The 22,321-nt window shown below is 39.7% G+C and overlaps 2 protein-coding genes across 6 annotated transcripts in view; both read right to left on the bottom strand.

Annotated features, from left to right (window-relative positions):
- MEGF10 (multiple EGF like domains 10) overlaps positions 1–22,321 on the bottom strand; it is a 174,296-nt gene that overhangs the window by 143,659 nt on the left and 8,316 nt on the right. The window contains exon 1 of one of the 5 annotated variants that reach the window (XM_037802090.1): positions 22,064–22,147. The exons of the other annotated variants lie outside the window; for them this stretch is intronic. The gene's annotated coding sequence lies outside the window, so the exon portion shown is untranslated. Of the gene's footprint in view, positions 1–22,063; positions 22,148–22,321 lie in introns of those variants that run through there. 5 annotated transcript variants of the gene reach the window in all.
- On the bottom strand, positions 13,137–13,956 carry LOC119508495 (histone H3.3A). The gene has a single exon (XM_037802098.1). It carries the CDS (start codon positions 13,872–13,874, stop codon positions 13,464–13,466), a length of 411 nt encoding a protein of 136 aa, XP_037658026.1. The 5' UTR covers positions 13,875–13,956; the 3' UTR covers positions 13,137–13,463.

The following is a 22,321-nucleotide window of genomic DNA, read 5'->3' as shown; positions in this document are numbered from 1 at the left end:
GATTGCTATTCCTGAAAAAGCCATTAAAGTTTTAAATGTTATTTTTTAAATGTCATTTTAACATTGGAATGTGAAATAAAGAGCTGAGAAATATTTGCCTCCATCATTTGTCATTAAATCAGTTTTATTTTCACTGCAAGCACACCAATAATTAGTTAAATAGAATTGATCCCTCAGTTTGATTCTTTATTGTAAAAATCAAGTAAATTTTATTACCATCAATGTTCTAAAATCAATGACAAGAAATAATAATTTTGACTAGTTTTTCAGTTTCATCAATTTGTCCTTTTTATCAACGCACTATACAAAATCATCTATTTCCATTTTCATTTGCTCATCATACATCTCCACATGGATGTCCCACCCAGTTCCCAATTACAACATAAACCAAACTTAACCCATTTTCCTCCTTCCTCCACTCTGCTCTCCCTTTATTCCTGGTCTCAGTTAATGGCACCGCTTCCTACATGGTCACTGAAGCCAGAAACCAGAACCTCAGGAGTCAACCTAGATATTTCACTACCCCTCATACACATCTACCTCAAAATACAGGAGGACTTCCTTTTCTTCATTTTCAGTTCAGGGCAGACTCATTTCCCATCTAGGCTGCTGCAATAGGTGGGAAATTCCATTTCATCCTCCATACTGCCACCAAAACTTTCAAAACACAAATCAGAACATCTCACTCCCCTACCCAAAGGCTTTCAAGAGCCTGCCTTTGAGGTAAAATCTAAACTGCCAATTGATGCTCTCAAGACTCAAGGTGATCCGAGTCCAGCCTCATCACCCAGAAATCTCTCTCATGTCTACATCACTCGAGCAATTCTCCGCTACGTGAATTTCTCAGAATAGTACAGATTCTCACACTCCTTCATGCCTTAGCTCATGCTGTTCCTTCTTTTTAAATTCCTTGATGATCTAGTCAACTTAACTCTCACTCATTCTTCAAGGACCAAATGCAGCTTTCTTCGACGAGCCTTCAGGCCAAGGTAGGCATCATTCTAATTTGCTCCCATTACACCCCAAGGCATCCTGGGGGTAGATGATGTGTTCTTTGTCACCATTTTTTTACATATCTGTCCAAAAGCTGTAACCTCCTTAAGGTCCGAACAGTACACTGTTCATCTCTCTGTGCTTGGCACATATGGGGCCTCAGTAGTACTTCTTGGCTACTAATTGACTGACTGAATGACCCAGGGGGAAAAATAAAGCTTAGGATGTGCAAACCAGTTGTTCTGGATCCTGAATTATTTTTCCCAATATAAAAAGGAAGCAATGGAAGGCCAAGATTATCCCATTGAATGGCTATTCTATACAACTGCAGTGAAAAATCCTGGAGTTGAAAGAAAATGATGGCAACACTAGTGATTCTAAACATGAAAAAACAAGGAAAGTTTTCCATGAGAAATATTTGTTTTAATTAGAGAAAAAATTTGTCGTTTCTGAAGAGAACCTGTGGGCACTTTCAAGGGCTTAATAATGCATCATTCTGTAAACTCAATTAAAAACGTAAGGCTTTCTTTTCATTGCCTTTTTCCTTATTCTCAAAATCAAGCATGACTGCATTTGGCCATGACTCCTGTGGACCTGGTATTCATCTTAGCTGTGGTTAAGGCGAGGGACAGTGAGCACATACTTGGGAGCTGAAAAGGGAGTCTGGCAAGAGCAGCCAGCAGGAAATTACAATGCTAAGGTACAGGAGGCAGGGGCAAAGGATCAAATGAACCAAACTCTCAACATCAGCCTCTTGCTGTGCTAGCTAAGACTTTTTCTGAAGTCCCCATGGCTGAAAAGCATGCTTCGTGGGGCCTGGCTGTGTGGGCTGGTACAGGGACATGTCTGTCTCAGCAAACCTCACCAGAGAAACGATGTCTGGGACCAGCCCAAAATGAACCCTCAAGTAATAAAGGGTATAAAGTATAAAGTGATTTGAAACATGCTTGAAACAAGACAGAAATGAAAAGAAAGGATTCATATATCTTTAAGGCTTAGTTTTGAGAAATATCTTAAGTCCTTAATGCTCTTTAGTGATGGTCACATTGCGACTAAAAGGAAAGAAAATTTTAATGGACCCCAAATGTACATACATGTTTGTACATTATGCAAATAAGGCAAGGAAATGAAAAACACAGGAGGTCATAAATATATACCAAGTATAATGTTAAGAAAGAAAGAATAAATAATCAAAGTGTAATGTTAATGTTAAAATAATTACAGCTTTCACAGGGAATAATACCTTTACTTTTAAGTATGTTCTGATAACTCTTTAACGGAAATCTGAACCAAGGAAGTGAAAGGTGTTCATACTAAAGCGGAGTCCTGAACTCGGCAGGGACACAAACTTTGCCATTTATGACATTTTCCTTAATCTCTTCCCTTCTGTCTTTCTTCCCCCTTTGAAATGTGATTTTCCTTTGCCTATATTATAAATTCTCTCCCTCAACTCTTTTGTAATTTTCAAAATCTTTAATAGCAACATCTTCACTTTATTAAAAATATTGGGAACTACAGGTAGCAGAAAATATTCAAAATTAAGTTGACCCATCATACTGCATACAATAATTTCTTTTATATGAAGAAACAATTCCCATAAACTATAATTCTGCTGGTGCTGAAGGTGTTAAACTTTTGAATTATTTAATTTTAAAAAGGAAAAATAAAATCTAATGGATTTAAACTATACACATAGACTATCTCAACTGAAGAATCTATGGAGGACGGAAATAGTTTCCTACATAGGTTATATTTTTCCTATCCTGCTAATTCGAAAAAGTCTATGATTCATTTCTAAAATTCCCTCAGGTCAATATATAAGCCATTCCTGGTTGTTTGGAATTCAAACCATTATATAAGCTTCCTGTCAACTTACTTCTCTTTGCAATAATTTATTATTTCATTCCATATCTAATTAATTGTATATTCAAGACATAAGCAAAAATATTCTGCAGTCTTTTCATTAGAAACTGCACAGAAGTCTCTGATGGAACCAACTCTCCACATCCTTTATTGGAGACTTGTAATGTTACCTTGCATTGCTAGTCATCGTTTGACATGACTAATCCCAACTCCTCAATCAGACTGTCCAACTCTTTGAAAGCAGAGACCCTGTCTTAGTCCTATCTCTCACTTCCAATCCTCCCTGATTTCTACTTCTCTTCCTATCTGCAAGAATATAACAGATGCTCAAAAAATAGTTTTAACTGAGCTATTTCAAAAACTAAGGCTATGGGGTAAGGCATATTGTCCTACTGCCATATAGGCAGTGAACTGAAAGGTTGAAGGGCTGTCAGGGATCATATCCAGTGAACCGCAGAGGGTAGATGTGAGTCCAGAGGAATGAAGTGAGAGATTAATAACTGAGGGTTGGACCAGTAACTGGAGAAAACAGACACCTCAGCTGGGAGCCCTGGCTAACTTTGGAAAACAATCCCCAGAGTGATCAATTCCTCCAGAAGACGGCGCTGTAGCTCAGGGTCGCCCTTGGCTGAACAGGTTTCCAATTCATCTTATAGGCTTCTCCTTGAACTTATGAAAGTATGCCCCAAAACAAGGGAGCTGGAACTATCATATATGCTGCATCATCCCAGAAGGTGTTGCTATCCTTAGAGAAAAATACAGGAAATCTATGCTGAATCTTATTTAAAGAAAAGCTTTGCTTTTCTAGGAATTGAATAATCCTTAGGACAATGTCTTTGCTTTAACCACAGCTCTATCTAGGAGGTCTGACTTTTAAATGCAAGGTGTATATAGAGAGGGTTTCTTAAAACAGATTCCAAAGGACAAAGTCTTAGTCTGAACATGATTGCTTTCACATTTGACAAAAACCATATTTGGTATCAAAAGCAGAAAAAGTTGTCAAAATGAATAAAGGTGGTAAAAAGTGAATTATAAATATTAGGCATCAGATGGGTAAACAATATGAAGTGCCATAAGGTTAGGACTGCTTTATATGTACGTGTGCATACGGGTGTACAAATGTTAAATATACACAAATTATTTAGTCAGAGCCAATTGGATGAACAGATCAAGTATTTGTATTTATTAATACAAATACTGAAATTGAATTAAATCTTGATCCTGCTTTGTGAATCATTTGCTTCATCAGGTCGATTAAGAGAGCTAAATTTGAGAACCTAGTCAACTAGAAATTCTCCTGGAAATATCCTGAAAAACTCACAATTAGATATTAGGACAAAAGAAAGGAATCAATAAGTTTACACAATAGGATCCAGGGCCTTTTCAAAATGCTTGAAATAAAACCCTCTGGACAAATCTCTAAGGCTACGGCCAGAGTGGATTTGAACCAGAAAATCATCTCCACGATATAACTGCCGCTTCTGAGTGAATCTACACTATCCAACAGAACTATGCGGAGATGTGTGTCAGAAATGAGCAGAGCTGTCAACTGCCTTTTCCAATAGGCCCTTCATCCATAGAATCAGCTCTCAACAATCTAGAAAGAGCTCAAGAGAGTGATGAGTCATGTTCTCTTACTATTGAGGACATACGCTTTTTCTACCTGTCCCAAGTCATTAAATTCTTAGATTCATTTCCTCTAATGATGAGCCTAGCTCATGTTCATCATTAAAAAAGAGAAAAACAACCTTAATGAAGACGTTTGACTTAGAAACTGCCACAATCAAAGACAGACTTTTTCAGATGTAATTAAAATTTTTCGAAGATAATTTATCCTATTAAAATATGGTAATTTGCCATGGTTTCAGGTTATCTGAAACCTTTCTAAGACTGAAAGCTAAAGTTAATTTCTTGGTATAAGCAGTGTAATTTGAACCTAAAAGAAACAGGGAGCATTTTATATTCACACAAGTATGCAAAAACTAAAACTATTTATATTCAAGGACTTAAAAGAATCTGTTTGTACCCTAGGAATCTGCATATGGCTTGGTATTGGAGTACAGAGGGAAGCCCTGAAAGAAATAATTGTCCTCACCAAAATGGTTCCAACCTTCTGGCAGCATCTGTGGCTGATAAGGACTTAAGAAGCAAGCCCTTCCAGAGATGTCATTTTTGATGACACTGGTATGCCCAATTCAAAAATCAGCATGATTGGGAGTTTAATGAGGCACTTTGTTATTCTCTGCAATAAAAATGGAAAAACAGAGACTGAGTTCTTCAGGCTTAATTACCACATCTGTTATTAGGCACTTTACCGTGATTGACTGGAGTGTATGTCGGACACAATGCCAAAAAAGCCTCCCCATACATAAAAGCAGCTTCCAGCTTACTGCCTGAATGGTGTCGGTCTTTGTTACAACCAGGATATCCATGGCAAACAAGCAAAGCCTGGAGTCCACAAGCCCCTGTACCAGCTGAAGGCACTTTTTCCTGGTGCCAGTTAACATGGAAGCAGGGCCAGGCCTGCTTGTTCTAGCTTCTGCTTCTCTCCCTCTTGGAGCTCAACCACCACATCCCTGGAGCCCATGATAAAGAGGCACAGTGTGAGAAGGAACAAGGAGAGATGAAGAAAATCTGAACTATGGTTTTGCTATGATGCCTACTTGGGGACGATTAAAAGTAGAAATTTAAATGGGATGCTACAAATTAGAAGCATTTTCTAACTTTTGAGATAACTCTGACCTAAAAATGCAGTGAACAGACAACACCAAGAAGCCAGCTTCTCTGGATACTTGATGGCTTGGATGGCTTGAGCCCTATGAACAAAGATGATTATTTTTAACACTAACAATCAAATGAGATTTCAGGAATTTAATATCACCTTCATAACATATGCATTAGAGAAACTTATGGCCACCGTTCCTTGTCCCTGGCAAAGCTGCTCAATTTATGCCTTCAATTCTTTTATGTAGGCAAAACTGCAGTTCATTTGAAAAGGGTTGTCTTTACAAATGTAACCTCATTCACCTTTTAAAGCTGCAAAAATCCAGACACCCCGCAGTTCTTTGTATCCCTAAGTCTAGTTACAGGACATGTAGCCACACAGAGACAACAATTATTGCTGCACAAAACCAATCTTCAGACCAGACATGCAGACCAGACATACAAGCATGAATTCTGCAGCAAACAACCTCACATCTGAACACACAATGGGTAGAGAAATACAGAAATACCTAACCCAAGTTGTCTAAAGTAAACAACAGCCTAGTGTCTCAGAAGTTCATGGTTATGACATAAGTAATGAGAAAAGACTAAAATGCCATGTAAATACATTCTTCAGGAACCATCAAGTCTAAGAAAGAATGCCTTTCTGGCATTCTCTACAGGCAACCCTCTTTTTATCGTGCTTTGCTTTATTGCACTTTGCAGATACTATGTTTCTTACAAATTGAAGGTTTGTGGCAACCCTACATCAAGCCATTTTTCCAAAAGCGTGTGCTCACTTCAGGTCTTTGTGTCACATTTTGGTAATTCTTGCAATATTTCAAGCTTTTCCATTATCACTGTATCTGTTATGATGATCTGTGATCTCTGATGTTGCTATTGTAATTTTGGGGGGATGCCATGAATCGCAACCACATAGGATAGAGAACTTGTTTGGTAAGTGGTGTGTGTGTTCTGACTGCTCCACCGACCAGCCATTCCCTGCTCCTCTTCTTCTCCTTGGGTCTCCCTATTCCCTGTGACACCAATATTGTGATTAGGCCTTATTGCAATAAACCCACAATGGCCTCTAAGCGTTCAAGTGAAAGGAAGAGTCACACATCTCTCACTTTAAATCAAAAGTGAGAAATGATTAAGCTTAGTGAAGAAGACGAGTTGAAAGCAGAGATAGGCCAAAAGCTAGGCCTCTTGCACCAAACAGTTAGCCAGGCTGTGAATACAAAGGAAAAAAGTTCTTGAAGGAAATTAAAAGTGTTACTCTAATGAACACACAAATAATAAGAAAGCGAATCAGCTTTATTGCTGATATGGAGAAAGTTTTAGTGGTCTGGGCAGAAGATCAAACCAGCCACAACATTCCTTTAAACCAAAGTGTAATCCAGAGCAAAGCCCTAACTCTCTTCAGTTCTATGAAGGCTGAGAGAGGTGAGGAAGCTTCAGAAGAAACGGCTAAAGCTAGCAGAAGTTAGACCATGAGGTTTAAGGAAAGAAGCCATCTCTATAACATAAAAGTGTAAGATAAGCAGCAAACGCTGATGCAGAAGCTGCAGCAAGTTATCCAGAAAATCCAGCTAAGATAATTGATGAAGGTGGTTATACTAAACAACAGATTTTCAGTGTAGACGAAACAGTCTTATATTGGAAGAAGATGCCATCTGGGACCTTCTTAATTAAAGAGGAGAAGTCAATGCCTGGCTTCAAAGCTTCAAAGGACAAGCTGACTCATTAGGGGTTAATGCAGCTGGTGACTTTCAATTGAATCCAATTCTCATTTACCATTCCGAAAATCCTAGGGTCCTTAAGAATTGTACTAAATCTGCTCTTCTCATGCTCTATAAATGGAACAATAAAGCCTGGATGAAAGCACATCTGATTAAAACATGGTTTACTAAATATTTTAAGCCCACTGTTGAGACCAACTACTCAGAAAAAAGGATTCTTCCAAAATATTACCGCTCATTGACAATGCACTTGGTCACCCAAGAGCTCTGATGGAGAAGTACAATAAGATTAATGTTGTTTTCATGCTTGCTAACACAAAATTCACTCTGCAGCCCATGGACCAAGGAGTCATTTTGACTTTCAAGTCTTATTATTTAAGAAATGCATTTCATAAGGCTATAGCTGCCATAGATAGTGATTCTTCAGATGGATCTGGGCAAAGTAAATTGAAAACCTTCTGGAAAGGATTCACCATTCTATATCCCATTAAGAACATTCATGATTCATGGGAAAAGGTCAAAATATCAACATTAATAGGAGTTTGGAAGAAGTGAATTCCAATCCTCAGGGATGACTCTAGGAGTTCCAGGCTTCAGTGGAGGAAGTAACTACAGATGTGGTGGAAATAGCAAGAGAACTAGAAATAGAAGTAGAGCCTGATGATGTGCCTGAATTGCTGCAATCTCATGACAAAACTTTAATGGATGAGGAGTTGCTTCTTATGGATGAGCAAAGAAAGTGGTTTCTTGAGATGGACTCTACTCCTGGTGAAGATGCTGTGAACCTTGTTGAAATGACAATAAAGGATATAGAATATTATGTAAACTTAGTTGATAAAGCAATAGCAGGATTTGAGAGGATTGACTTCAATTTTGAAAGAATTTCTACTATGGGTAAAATGCTATCAAACACCATTGCATGTTAAAGAGAAATCTTTCATGAAAGGAAGTCAATCAATATGGCAAAACTCATTGTTGTCTTATTTTAAGAAATTGCCATAGCCACTCCCACTTTCAGCAACCACCATCCCAATCAGACAGCAACCATCAACATTCAGGCAAGACCCTCCACCAGCAAAAAGATGGTAATGAGCTGACGGCTCAGATGACAGAATTTTCTTTAGCAATAAGTATTTTTTAATTAAGATATGTGCATTGTTTTCTTAGACAAAATGCTGTTGCATTCTGTTCTTGTTTGGTAAACTGCCGAAAGTATATACCACAAATGTGTTGGCTTTAACTATGGGAATTTATTAGCTTACAAGCTTACAGTTTTGAAGCGATGAAAATGTCTAAGTCAAGGTATGATCAAGACAACACTTTCTTCCCAAAGACCAGCTGCCTGCGATCCCGGACTCCTCTGTCACATGGTAAGGCACATGGCAGGGTCTGCTGATCTCTCCCTTCTCTTCCAAGTTTCACTGCTTTCAGCTTCTTGCTTCTGTGGCTTTCTCTCTCTTTGCCTGAATTTCAGTCTCTTATAAAGGACACCAGTAAGAGGATTAAGACCCACCTTGAATGAGGTGCGTCACATCTTAACTTTAAGACCTTATTCACCAAAAGATCCTACATACAAGGGTCCAAACCACAGGAATGGATTAGCTTTAAGAACATACTTTTCTGGGGTACTTACAGCTTCAAATCATCACACACACTTAATAGACTACAGTTAAGTGTAAACATAACTTTTATATGCACCAAGAAACCAAAAAATTCATGTGACTCGCTTTATTGCGATATTTACTTTATTGTGGTGGTCTAGAACCAAACCTGCAATATCTTCAAGGTATGTATATTTAATTTGCTCTTAGAGGAGCGATTGTATAAATTTATGAAGCACTCCTCAGCTGCTTTTTCATACCAAGCATTATCTATAGTGTTTTGTATGTGTGGCTATCATTAATGGTGATTTTGTGCACAGAATATAATCCAGAATAAAATAGCAAGTAAGGTATGAGAAGTTGAGAAGAGGGGAAAGGATTTTTTAAGCTACAAACAAGGTCTTACCAACACTGAAGAAAAATAGGAATATATGGTTTTCTCTAAAATGGAATGAACATTTGTAAGAGTCATTACCTATATACTTGCAGAAGTTTCAGATATGGAACAGCTCTTTCTGTTTTGGGATGAGGATTGAGAGCCAGCTCCTTAGAGGTTCTTCACTAGGCCTACCCATTTTTCAACAATCTTTTCAGCCTGAGAAAACGAGGTCCTTAGGAAGTAGACCTCAACCTTTTCAGACAAATGGCACCACAGTTTGGTGTTGTACACTTGCTGCTAGTCATGATGGCTAAAGAGCCCTCTCACATTCTCCAGACTTTCAGAAACCCGGCCTTTCTCTCCTTCAAACTAAGCCTTTCCCTCACCCTCTCTATTCTCTATCCATAAATGAGCCCTTCTGATCCACTTGGGAAGGGGAAAAAAGGAATGGTAGAGCAGGGGGAAAGTGAAATCTCTCAATTCTAAAGTTACAAAAAGGCCACTTTCCAAACTGGTGAAAAGAACCATCTAAAAGCAAGTTTCCTTCAAAAGATAAATTTCTAAAAGTAACAGTTTTTGTGGTATTATAGAGAAAGGAGCCATGCTTTATCTAAAAATAACCCAACTTCAAATTCTAAGGAGTAAGCAACAAATGTCTACCTAAGAGGTAGAGGACTCCTTATTTGCTTCTTTTTACTACCCACCTGCCTGATTAAGACAGACATCACATATTCTTTCATACATCACACAGGGACTCATAATCCAGTTGCTAGAATGTGAGCGTGGAAGGAGAGAATTGTCAGTAAAACATAATAACGACAGTGTGATCCTGTATCGGCCTGATCCCACTTCACTCTTTTCTGAGGGATGGCCTGCCAGAATTTCACAGCAGGTTTCAGAGAAAGGCTTCCCTGTGTCTCCCACAGAGCTCTAAAAACAGGCAACAACCCCTCCAAACCTGGAAACAAAAACCATAAAGAGCAATTTAACTTTCTCTTAACTTTATACAAATGGAAACCAAAGGGCATCAAACATTTTGAAGCCACTGTGCAATGCCTGAATTCAATCTCTCAACTACTGCCTGCCTGAATTTAAAAAACTTTCGTTTGATTGCTTAACTTGGAGTGGATGGTCTTCAAGCTTTGGACCTGTTTGTGTTCTCAGAGAAGTTCTAAGGCATTTCAGATCTTAAAGGAACTTTTCTTCCACAATTTCAATTCTTCACTTCTTAGTTTGGATTTTCTCGGTCATAATAGAGTAACTTTGCTTTCAGCTTGCAGTTTTCCCCCTAACTGCTAGTGAAGTTAAAGTTACCCAAAACAATGCTTTTTGAGTATAGAATGCAGATCTCAATTCCTTCTGGCAGGTACTCCTACAGACCAGTTGTTATTTATAATACCTATAAGGAGAAAAGAGATTAAAAGATCAAGTCCTGCTGCACTTCCCAACAAAGCAGGCCACAGCTGTACCCTGGAGTCTGAGCAACTGCTCCGTGAGAAGACAGCAGGACCTCTGTTTTCCCGAGGTTCTGCTAGGGTCACGGCATGTGGCGTGGATTAGAGAGTCCTGGTGCTCTATTACCCACTGGAACAGGACTGGGGCTGACACACCACACCCCTGACCCAGGGCTCCACGCCATCACCCGACACTGTTTTCAGCTTCTCTTAGGGAATCAAAGCAGATATATCAGATTTTAAAAACTGCAAGTAAATTAACAATTTCATTTAAAAAATTGTATGTAAGTTCAAAAGAGAGGGAAAAAGAGAACAATTAACTTTTACACATTTCCCCAAAGATGCCTTATAGTGGAGAAGAGAATGGACACTGACGGATAGAAGAAGAAAGTTTGGACTGGATCTCAATCAGCTAAATTTTGAAACTTGGTAAAAGTCACGCTTTAATAGAACAGAGTTCCAAGTGTCGGTCTTAGGCCTGTGTCCTAACCATGAGCCAACACAGAGGAAGAGCCGCAGGAAAACAGCTGCCCCCAAAGCTCATACTCAGCTTCTCTAGGGCATAGAAGGGAGTGGAAAGAACAGGCTCTTTAAACCACGCAGTTGTGCTGCTGACAGTTGGTGTCTGGCCTGGTGGCCACGTGGGACGGCCAACTCAGGCAGAGCTGTGCTGCTCTAGGCGACGCCAGCGTGGGGCAGCCCCGGCCGCATTCCCACTGCCCACTCAGCGGCACCCCTGCAGCCCGGGGTTCAGTCCCTGAGGCTTCCTCATCCTGGCATCAAGTTCATCAGGTTGGAAAGGGTCTTTTCCTTCCCTTCATCTTACAAATGAGGAAACTGAGGTGCAGAAGAGTTTTTTGTTTTTTGTTTCTGTTTTTGTTTGTTTGTTTGTTTTAGGTGCCTGAGATTAAACAGTGCAGCAGACTAAGGCTCAAGGCCAGATCTTTTGGCTCCATACCTAGAGCTCTTTCCACTATTCTGGACTACCTCAGAGAGCTCTAGGGGTGGGAGAAGTACATTCTCCTCACTTTAGAAGTGTCTGTTCCATTTAATACCATGCCAAAAAAGAAAAAAAAAAAAAAAAAGGAAAAAGAAAAGAAACCCACAAACTTGAGTGTATCCATGACATTGATTTGATATCTACCTCCCTGTCATTTTTTTTTTTCATTTGCAGAGGTTATTTGAAAATGTAAAAAATCACCACAAATCAACACAATTCTAAAAGTGGGCAGCTATGCTCATGAATAATGCTGGAACTTCAAACTGAGGTGATTCCACAACTACAACTCAGCACACAGTGTATTTAAGATAAAACTTGAGCTGGGTGAATAAAGTGAAACATCGTAAAAGGGAATCTCTCTCCTTATGTAGTTTGGCTTCATCTGGACTTCTTTCCTCTAACCACGGGCTCTCTCTCCCTCTCCGCTGGGCCTTCAACGATGACTGAGGCCTGATGCTGACACCTGCAAGCATCTTCGCTTTCCCTAGCTGCTCAGCTGCCAACTGCGGGGCCAGACAGAGTGGGTAGGCCGGGCACTGCACGCAGTTTTTCCTCAATGGGCACAGCAGCCAGGGCCGGGCAAAGAGGCTGGGTCATCTCTTCACAGTCCTGAGAGTGTACCGTGGAAGAAGCGGCACCAGAGAGGTTTTGCTTGGTCTGCGGTTTCACTCGTGATGGAACCAACTCTTATTTACAACTTACAACTTCAATTGGGAAGCTATTCTTGTTTTAAAGAACTTGTTCTTAGAACTCAGTCACAGAATTCACCTGACTTTCACAGCCCTTTCTTCACTCACTAATATTTTATTCTGAAAATCTGCCTGTCATGCTTGGCTGTTATCCTCCTCAGCAATGACAGTGCCTGACAAACTTATCATCTCTGATGGTTAGTTTTATGTTAACTTGTCTAGGCTATGGTACCCAGTTATTTAATCAAACACTAATCTAGGTGTTCTGTAAAGGTATTTTGTAGATGTGGTTAACTTCCACAATCACTTGACTTTAGGGAAAGGAGTATGGGTGGACCTCATTCAATCAGTTGGAGGCCTTAAGAGCAAAACCCAGAGAAGAAACTCTGCCTCAAGATTGCAGCATCAGCTCCTGCTTGAATTTTCAGCTTGCTGGCTGCCTGTCCCCACAAACATGTGAGCCAATTCCTTAATATAAGTCTCCTATATACATTTTTTTTTTTTTGTAGTTTAATGTATTTTAATAGCAAACTTACAGGAACAGCACAGAAGACAGACAACATTAAAAACATGTACTTGCATGTAGGACAACTCAGTTAGAAAAGTATAGTGAATGGATGGAATCTATTGTATGATAAAAATGCTACAAACACCATTTAGTTGCCATCAATAAGAAATTTACTCGTTTTAAAAAAATCCAAATGCTGGCATATCCAGAAAAATTTAACAGTTTATTTATAATTGTTATAAAGTTGAACTGTTGAAACTTGTTCACTGAAACATTTTGACTTACATTAATGCTTATGTCCCCGCATTTATATTAAAAATTCACACACAAATGAAAATGGAAAAACTGCCAATACCTGATTTCTGTCCCCTATTTTTCCATTCACAATCATATACTTAGGTACCTTTTGACCCCATGGGAAAAAAATATCTAACGTTCAGAACTACCAATAACAGGAAGAAGAAGAGAAAAAAAAAAAAAATTTTTTTTTTTTTTTTTAAAGAATGAAATGTTTCCCATCAAAGAGGATTCTTAAGCACGTTCTCCACGTATGCGGCGTGCTAGCTGGATGTCTTTTGGCATAATTGTTACACGTTTGGCATGGATAGCACACAGGTTGGTGTCTTCAAAAAGGCCAACCAGATAGGCCTCACTTGCCTCCTGCAAAGCACCAATTGCTGCACTCTGGAAGCGCAGATCTGTTTTGAAGTCCTGAGCAATTTCTCGCACCAGACGCTGGAAGGGAAGTTTGCGAATCAGAAGTTCAGTGGACTTCTGATAACGTCTAATTTCACGGAGTGCCACAGTACCAGGCCTGTAACGATGGGGTTTCTTCACCCCTCCAGTAGAGGGCGCACTCTTGCGAGCGGCTTTTGTAGCCAGTTGCTTCCTGGGTGCTTTACCGCCGGTCGATTTGCGGGCAGTCTGCTTTGTACGAGCCATGGTATATAGACCTCCTTACTTACCCCCCTTCTCCTTCGGCTGGAGCTCGGCGAGCTAGAGGCGGCGCTGGCGTTAGAGAGCGACGGTGGCGCGGCGGCGGCCACGAACACCTCCTATATACATTTATATCTATAGGATCTCTATCAATCATCTATCTATCTATCTATACGATTGGTTCCGTTTCTCTGAAGCACACTGACTGATCCCTCAGCAGAGGAAACAGAGGGGGCACAGTCAGCCACTAACCAATAAAAACACTGTGGCCTCCCTTACATGTCAGTGAATAAATCCACAGTCCATGGGGCCCTAATTACATGGTCTCATTTTCACCTGTTCAACCTGGCCAAGAAATGAAAAATGCTCTTCCAAATTCTCTGGCCAGGCAAGAGTTTCCTCAGCGTAAGCCATAAGGGATTCTCTTTGGATGAAGGGTGTTAATGTCTCTGACTGTCATACCTGCAGTCTGGAAAATCCTAAAAAATCAGTGTTCTGTTCTTTAGGGAGAGGGCTGCACATAAGCACACACCACACACTTGAAATTCTAAAAGCTGATTTAGGTGATCACTTTCAGAAGACCTTTGGATTTCGTAACAACTCAATGATACCCTCAACCAGAGTCATTTGTACCGTGAGGTGATAACTGGACCTAGAGGGTTAGCTTACAGAAAGATCACAATCTTAAAAGCTAAACCCTACAGCGGTGAAGGGCTATATGCAGCAAGAATTCCTGAACAGTTCCCAGTGGCTGTGCAAACACAACTACGAAGCATCATTTACACACTGTCTTGAAAGAAAGAGAAAATTTTGTTTTTTGTTTTTCCCAGCCCTCGTTAGAGCTCCATATCATGAGCTTTTTTTTTTTTTAATGGTGCAAGAAAAGTGCCTTTGCTCCAGGTTGTTCTTCACCAAAATACAAGTTGACCATCGGCGCCACTACACTGAGGAACTCTCTGCTTCTGATTCCTCAGCTGGGCTCAGGCACAGTAACCATCTGCTTGGAGAAAGGCCTTTTCTCCTCGGCAGGAGGAACCACCCCACCTCTCCTGACACAGGCGAAGCGCTGATGGCTGGTCCATCTCCCTTCACATTCTCTCCACTTCCAACCTGGCTGCATCCCACGAAACAACAGCTGGCAGGCCAATTGTTCAAAAATGAACAGTCCAAGGTATAAACAGTTCAGGCACTTCACTCACCTCACAACCTCCTGACAATGACTCTTCATCAGTCAGGGTTCTCTTGAGAAACGGAACCAACAGGGTGTGTATGTATGTGCATTTGCTCAGACAAGAGTGAAATGTGAGTCTTGAGGCAGAATTTCCATATTGCTGACCTCCTCTACAGATTTTGGACTCAAGAACTTTCAGTAGAATTTCCAACCTGCTGCCTGCCCTATGGAATTCCCACTTGCCAGCCTCCACAGTCTCTTGAGTCCATTCCTTAAATCTATTATCTATCTATGTATCTATCTATGTATCTATGTATGTATCTATCTATCTATCTTATTTATCCTATTGGTTCTGTTTCTTTGGAAAACCTTGACTGAAACAGACCTTGGAACCAACAAGTGGGGTGTTGCTATAAAATACCTAAAAATGTGTAAATGGCTTTGGCTTTGGATAATAGGTAAAGGCTGGAAGAAATTTGAGGTGATTGATAATGAAAACCTAGATGGCATTGTAGAGACTGTTGGTAGAAAATTGTACCAAATGTTACAGGAGACTGGAGGAAAGGCCACCATTGCTTTAAAGTGGTAGAGTATTTAGCAGAATCATGTGCTGTTGGGTGTAAAGAACTCGTAAATGATAAACTTGGATATTTAGCTGAGGAGGGTTTCAAGCAAAGTGTGGATGGTACAATCTGGTTTCTCCTTGCTGCTCATAGTAAAATGTGAGAGGAAAGAGATAAATTGAAGAATGAACTTCTAAGCAAAAAGTATCCAGCACTTGATGACTTGGAAAATTCTCAGCCTATCCAGATAGCATGCTATGGAGACAGGTCCAAGGGTGTGGCTGGACAACCATTTGCTAAGGAGATTATGCATGTGGCTAACAGATCGAATCAACCATCTCAGAAGAAGCCAGGAATAGAGATGTGGTTATCCAGGAAATATCTCTGGAGGACCCTATTGTCTGACGGCTTGGAACCCTGTGAATTTTACAGAAGATGATGGGTTTTTTGAGAATTTTATACCAGCAGAAACACACCAGCCTGGACTGAAAGGGACAGGTGTGGGATGAAATGAAGGCCATGTGAAGATGGAGGAGGCAGAAATCAGAGTAGAGGATCTACAAGCAAAGGAACTCCAAGGATTGCCAGCAAATACCAGAAGCTAGAAAAGGCAAGGAAGGATTCTCCCCTAAAGATTTCAGAAGAAGCATGATTTTGCTGACACCAAGATTTTTCAGATTTCTAGCCCCAGAAATGTGAGGCAATACTTTTCAGTTGTTTTAAGTCATCCAATTCATGGTACTCTGTTACAAAAGCTCTAGGAAACTAAGATAGGTTCTCACTAGCTTTTGAATAGCACCTCTACTAGAGGAAATATGGAGCATCATGAAAGTTTTAATCAAGCAATGATGCTACTTTTTGGTCTCTAGTGTATGGTTAGAGATAAAGTAAAGATTATCCATTTAAATGAAAATTAGGATTATAGGTAAATTCAGTTTTTCATGTTATTCCTATATCCCCAAGGCCTAAAATATCTTAAAATTAGGTCCACAAATATTTAAAACCCTATTCTATTTTTTTAAATGCATTGCTACCTCCCTGCTACATGGGACATGACTCCCAGGGTAGTGAATCTTCCTGGCAACATGGGACATGACTCCCAGGAATGAGCCTGGCCCTGGCATCAAGGGATTGAAAATGGCTTCTTGACCGAAAGAGGGAAAAGAAAGGCAACAAAATAAGGTTTCAGTGGCTAAGAGATTTCAAATAGAGTAGAGAGGCTATCCTGGAAGTTACTCTTATGCAAGCTCCAGCTAGATATCCCAAATGGCCACAGTACGCCAAGCCCTAACCAACAGTAGTCCCCAAATACCTAGGTCCCTATCTGAGATTCTACAAAAATTTCACTCACTAAATTTATCCCTCAGAAACTTAAATCCACCAGAGTGTTCCCATGCCAGATAAGTCCCAACACCCAGAGGCAATAGCCTTTTTAAGAACAACAACCAGATGCAGCCCCCTTCCCCATAACGTCAACACCCCTTTTCGGTATGAACAAGTTAGAGCAATCACTACATAGATACCCCTGAAGATGGAGAAAGTGATTAAATGAGGAAGGGGTAGCAGCAGACAAGATAAGATTTAACAAAGGATTACAAATACTGAATCTTTATATAAATATATATATATATATTTATATGCTAGGGTATTAGAATAGCTAGAAGGAAATAACTGAAATGGTGGAACTGTAACCCACAACATTCTTTGAAATTTGCTCTATAGCTACTTGTTAAATTGTATTTTGAAAGTTATCACCTTTTTGTATATATGTTATATTTCACAATAAGGAAATAACTGAAATTGTGGAACTGTAACCCATAATATTCTTTGAAATTTGCTCTAACTACTTATTAAATTGTACTTTGGAAGTTACCACTGTTATGTATATATGTTAAATTTCACAATAAAAAATTTTTTTAAAAGTCCATTGCTAGACCATTTGGGAATAGAAAGGAAAATAACCTATATGCTCAAGAAGCTTACATTTTAGAATCAATTTATTTTAGAGGTAGAAGGGCTCTCAAAGTTTATTCTTAGTCTCTTCTCATAAGCTCCAAGGATACCTTCCAGATTCACTCCAGGAATGTTCCTCTGATGAAGTGTTGTCTATTTCACATGAACTCATGGAAAGGGACACAGAGACACAGAGACCTGAGGTGGCCTGTGGTATGTGTGATGAGGTGACACAAAGAAATTAAATTCAAGCTGTCTGTGCCTCCAGAGGGAGACTGGATGTGAAGTCTGGGGCAGCAACCACACTCCCTATCACCAGAGTCCTAATAGCAAAAGAGCAGTACCTTTCAGGCCAGGATGTGTTTAAAGACTTCTTGATTTCAAGTGTAGAAGGATGATTGGAAGCTTCTGCCCAAACAAAGATTAGGACTGTGGTTTGTTAGGGAGAGGAAATTTGCTGCTTCCCTGAATGATGAGGGCAGAGTTTGTAAGCTAATTAATTCAACAGATTGAATATACAAAATATGGTACATTAAAGAGGGCTTAGATCTGAGATACAACAGGCCAGGATTCTGGAATTGACTCACTGAATTAAAAACAGAAGTAACCCAACCAAATCTTTGGGTAGAACTTAATTAATTAGGTACAAACAAACATAAATAAAACTTACTGAGCACTGACTATATATGTCAGACATTGTCCTAAGTCCTTTTCATTTAGTATCTCAATTAATCTTCATAACAACTCGGTAAGAGAGCAACTATTACCTTCTTCATTTTATTGATGAAGAAATTGAAGTATAGAGAACTGGCTTAAGGTCTACCTCTAGTAAGCAATGCAATGAGCCCAGATTCAAATCCAGGAGGTTTGGTTCCAGAACCAATTATAACACATCTGTGCCTTAACTTCTTTGACTGCATTTGTCCACTAGACATAGTAATCAATGCCATTATAATCCATCTGTATAATCCATTATATTAGCTCTCTGGCCATCTCTGCCTGTCCTCACCCTCACCACCCCTCCCTTTCCATGTATGTTCCTACTAACTGAGGTACTCTCCCCCCATTCTCTGATTACCTGAAGCTCACTTATCTTTCAAAGTCCCACCTCTTCCAGGAAGCCTTCTTTGGTTACTAAACCCATAGTGATATCTCCCTTTTCTGAAACGGATTCACCTGGAACATATCAGCTGCCTTTTTCATCCTTTCCTACCTTCACAAACAGACTGGCAATTTGCTAAGGGCAGGAGCTATGCCTTGTCTTTTCCAATATACTCCCCAACACTCAGAAAATGTCTTGACTCAAAGCGGATGCATAATGAGCAAAGATGGACTGACAGATGCAGATGTACCTCACCTAACTAGAAGACATCTGCTGGTGTTTAGGGAAGAGCAAATTCATCAACTAGCAACCTCATCTCAAAATTTTATAGTCAAGAGAGGTAACTTTTCTTTGAATAAAATACTATCTTCATTAGAAATCATTTATGGCCATGAGTAAATTTAACTGTTTATGAATTCCAAAGATTTTTAATTCTTTATAGTTTATATTTTGTATCAGAGATCACACTTTCTCACTTCAGTACCCAACTAATGAGATCTTAAGTGCTTGAAGCATAAGCCAGCCTGATTCTTAGATGTTATTCTTCCCTATTGTAACATTATTTGGTGTTAGATAATGGTAACTAATATTTGTTGAGAGCATACTATGTGCCTAGCACTGGGCTAAATACAACACTCTTTGAGGTATATACTGTCTCCATTTCACTGTGGTGGAAAAAGAGGTTTAGAAAGCTTAAGTAGCCTGCTGAAGGTCATGAAGCTTTAAGTGGTGGAGGTGGGATCCCAGGTTGTTGCATTTCACAGAGTCGAACTCTTGCCTCTTAACCCATGACTTTAATCATGTGTGTTTGTTTAAATCAACATTTAACCTTGAAGACCGATGCTCAAAAAGAAGTGTATGGATGGATATTCATACCTCTCACAGCCATAATATAACCATTTCAAAGCCAAGGACCCCAAACTCTTTTTTCAGGGAAAAAAAAAAATGTACCTATGTTCTCTGAGGTTCCCAGCTCCATAACGTAAAGGCAATCTGGGGTGTTGCATAGCTACAACGACCTTCACTGGTACACTGTGCCCAGCCCCACACAGGTGGCGACAGGTGCCGTCTAGACAGAAAAAGGACCACAGGCTGCTCTGGTGCCAGAAGCGTTGTTTTGCTCCAGGGGCTGCTCCGCCTTCACAGATATTGCTCCTGGAGCTCACTGTGGAGCTCAGAAAGCAATGGTTAAAAAAAGTGAAAGAGATGAGCCAAAGACCCCACATCACATACAACTTTGTTCCAACTAGATAAATCAGAGAGAGAAAAAAAACGCATTCTAATATTAGACTTCAGAAGAGATGTCATATAAAGATTCAGAAAATCATCCATGATCCACAGAGCCCTTTTCTGATTTTTCCTGATGGATTACAAGAATGGAAAGAGAACAGGGAATGGGAATGAGAAGATTCGCTAGTTGGCAAACTTGGATGGGGGCTTTTGTTTCATATTCTAATGAGTGGGATTCTGTTAAAATTGTTGACCTCTGAGGCATTTGATTTGCTGCCTAGAAAAAGTAGAGCAAAGTAGTGCTGGTCCATTGCTTTTAATGCAAAGCTGCTTCTGTTATGGAAGAAAAGGTAAAGTACTGGATATTTAAAGCCTCAAACCCTCCCCAGCATCCAAATTATGTGATAGTTGACATCCCCAGAGATACCTACTTTCCATCGCTGATAAAGATTTCATTTTATGTTAAACATGGGGCTTCAATTTTTGCACATTTTTGGATTTTTTTGTTGAAGAATAACATCCATACAAAAAGTGCGCAAATAAAAATTGGACAACTCAACGAATTTTCACAAACTAAACACAACCATATAACAGCACCCAGATTAAACAGAACATTAACGGCATCCCAGAAGCCTTCCTTGATCAGGGCTTTAATTCTGACACAAAACTATGTTCTATGCCTAAAAGAAGCATTTACATTAAATGTGCTACTTGGGACACATACAACAGCAACAAAAGACAACATATAATGTTCCTATTTTTTCAACAAAAGCTGCACTTATGCAAAATTTCAAATATAGCATGGTACTCACTCAGAACACTGAGGGGTGAGCGGCTCTAAAACACACAAGTGGAGCCAAATGAACAGATCTAATGACAATGATTTGAAAATTAATTAACTAACCAGGAGAGTGTTTAACACAATTCTTTGCCACCTGCAAAGAACACTCTCCTCTATCCTTTCTCCACTTCAAAGGCATCTATATCATTGGTAGAATCAAATATCCACTTAGTAAAGCAAAAACAAACTGCAAATGGGGAAAGGGTGTGGAAACATAATGAAGAAAATAAAGCCACTTGCCTCTATCATCCACAGCTTCTCCATTCTTTAATGGATTTTAAATAATAATCTATAATCAAGGTGCATTGGTAGACTTAATTACAAGAAGCTCTAAGTGACCTCAAGCAAATGATATATTGCCATCTCCTGGGTACAAACCTCATTAAGCCAAATACTCCCAGTTAGAAAACCTCTTATGTCAGAGACAAGAGGATTCCTACTGGCAAATGAGCACCAGCTACCTGAACAGGCAGTGTAAATGCCCTCTCCAGAACCCATTACATCCAGAAAAGGTTTTTCCCTTCCACCTCATTCAAATCTGTACCCTGTGCCTTACCAAAAAAACAGACAAACAGAAAACTACCTACAAATACCTACGGGAACTAGGGACACCATCATCCTTTGAAAGAAACCCAGTGGCAAAGGCTGAATGAATGACATTCTTTTTCCTAAAGGGAATAATCAAGCAAAAAGAACAATCATGAGCAAAAAGTCTGTGACCTTTGCTAAGGCTGTGACCTTGAATTAGAATCTTCTTCTTTAAATGAAGAATGTAGCTGATTGTTGAGTTCAGAATTAGATCTTTACAGGAAGTTGGAAGTTGGGGATGAGGGTGATATCTACACAACATTGAAGAGTCCCTCAACCGTGTAACTGTCCAAACACATCAATGCTTTTCTAAAGGATTTAACTGTATTTTAAACTAAAAAATTCTTCAGCTCCAAACAGCTATACGAATCTAATTTGGAAGGAAATTATTAATGCATCATATATACAGTGGCCATTCCCTGGAACAAAGAATCATTCTCAGAGGTCTTAATTTATGTGGGCCTTCAGATCGGATACCTGTCTTCAATGAATCTGGGGAAAAGAGGCTAAGAAATGTGCGTTTACCTATCATGGACAGAGGGAAATCTTTTTTTATTTTTAAAATCAATAATAAAGCCCTGCAATGAGAAGAGTCAGTGGGCCATAGCAGGAAACAAGTGTTTCTCGGCCAAAAATAACCTGGGAGTTCTAATGGACTTGGATTCCCTAATGTTACGTCTCATTCTCTAAAACCAGCAGATTAATGACGCTTGCACAGGATTACTTTTTTTCCTCCCCAAAACCTACCTCTAACACATTGCTGCAAGTGGTTTACTGTGGAAGGCTCTGACCTCCTTTTCTTGTCTCTCAAGTGTGTCTGTTCCCTTGGGGCTACCGAGCTCAGTTGGGCGGCTGCCGTAGCAGAATGGAGCATCAGCCAACCCTGAACAATGGGCCCCTTTCTCCAGCTGTCACATGAACAGCCTTGTGTTACAGTCATTGTCCCTCCAGGCAGAGACAAGAGGCAAGAGTTCTCACAGACCAGCTATTCTCCCTGAACCCCTC

This window comes from Choloepus didactylus, chromosome 13 (assembly GCF_015220235.1).
Source record: "Choloepus didactylus isolate mChoDid1 chromosome 13, mChoDid1.pri, whole genome shotgun sequence".
Classification (NCBI taxonomy): Eukaryota; Metazoa; Chordata; class Mammalia; order Pilosa; family Megalonychidae; genus Choloepus; species Choloepus didactylus.
This window is presented reverse-complemented; position numbering and strand designations above follow the sequence as displayed.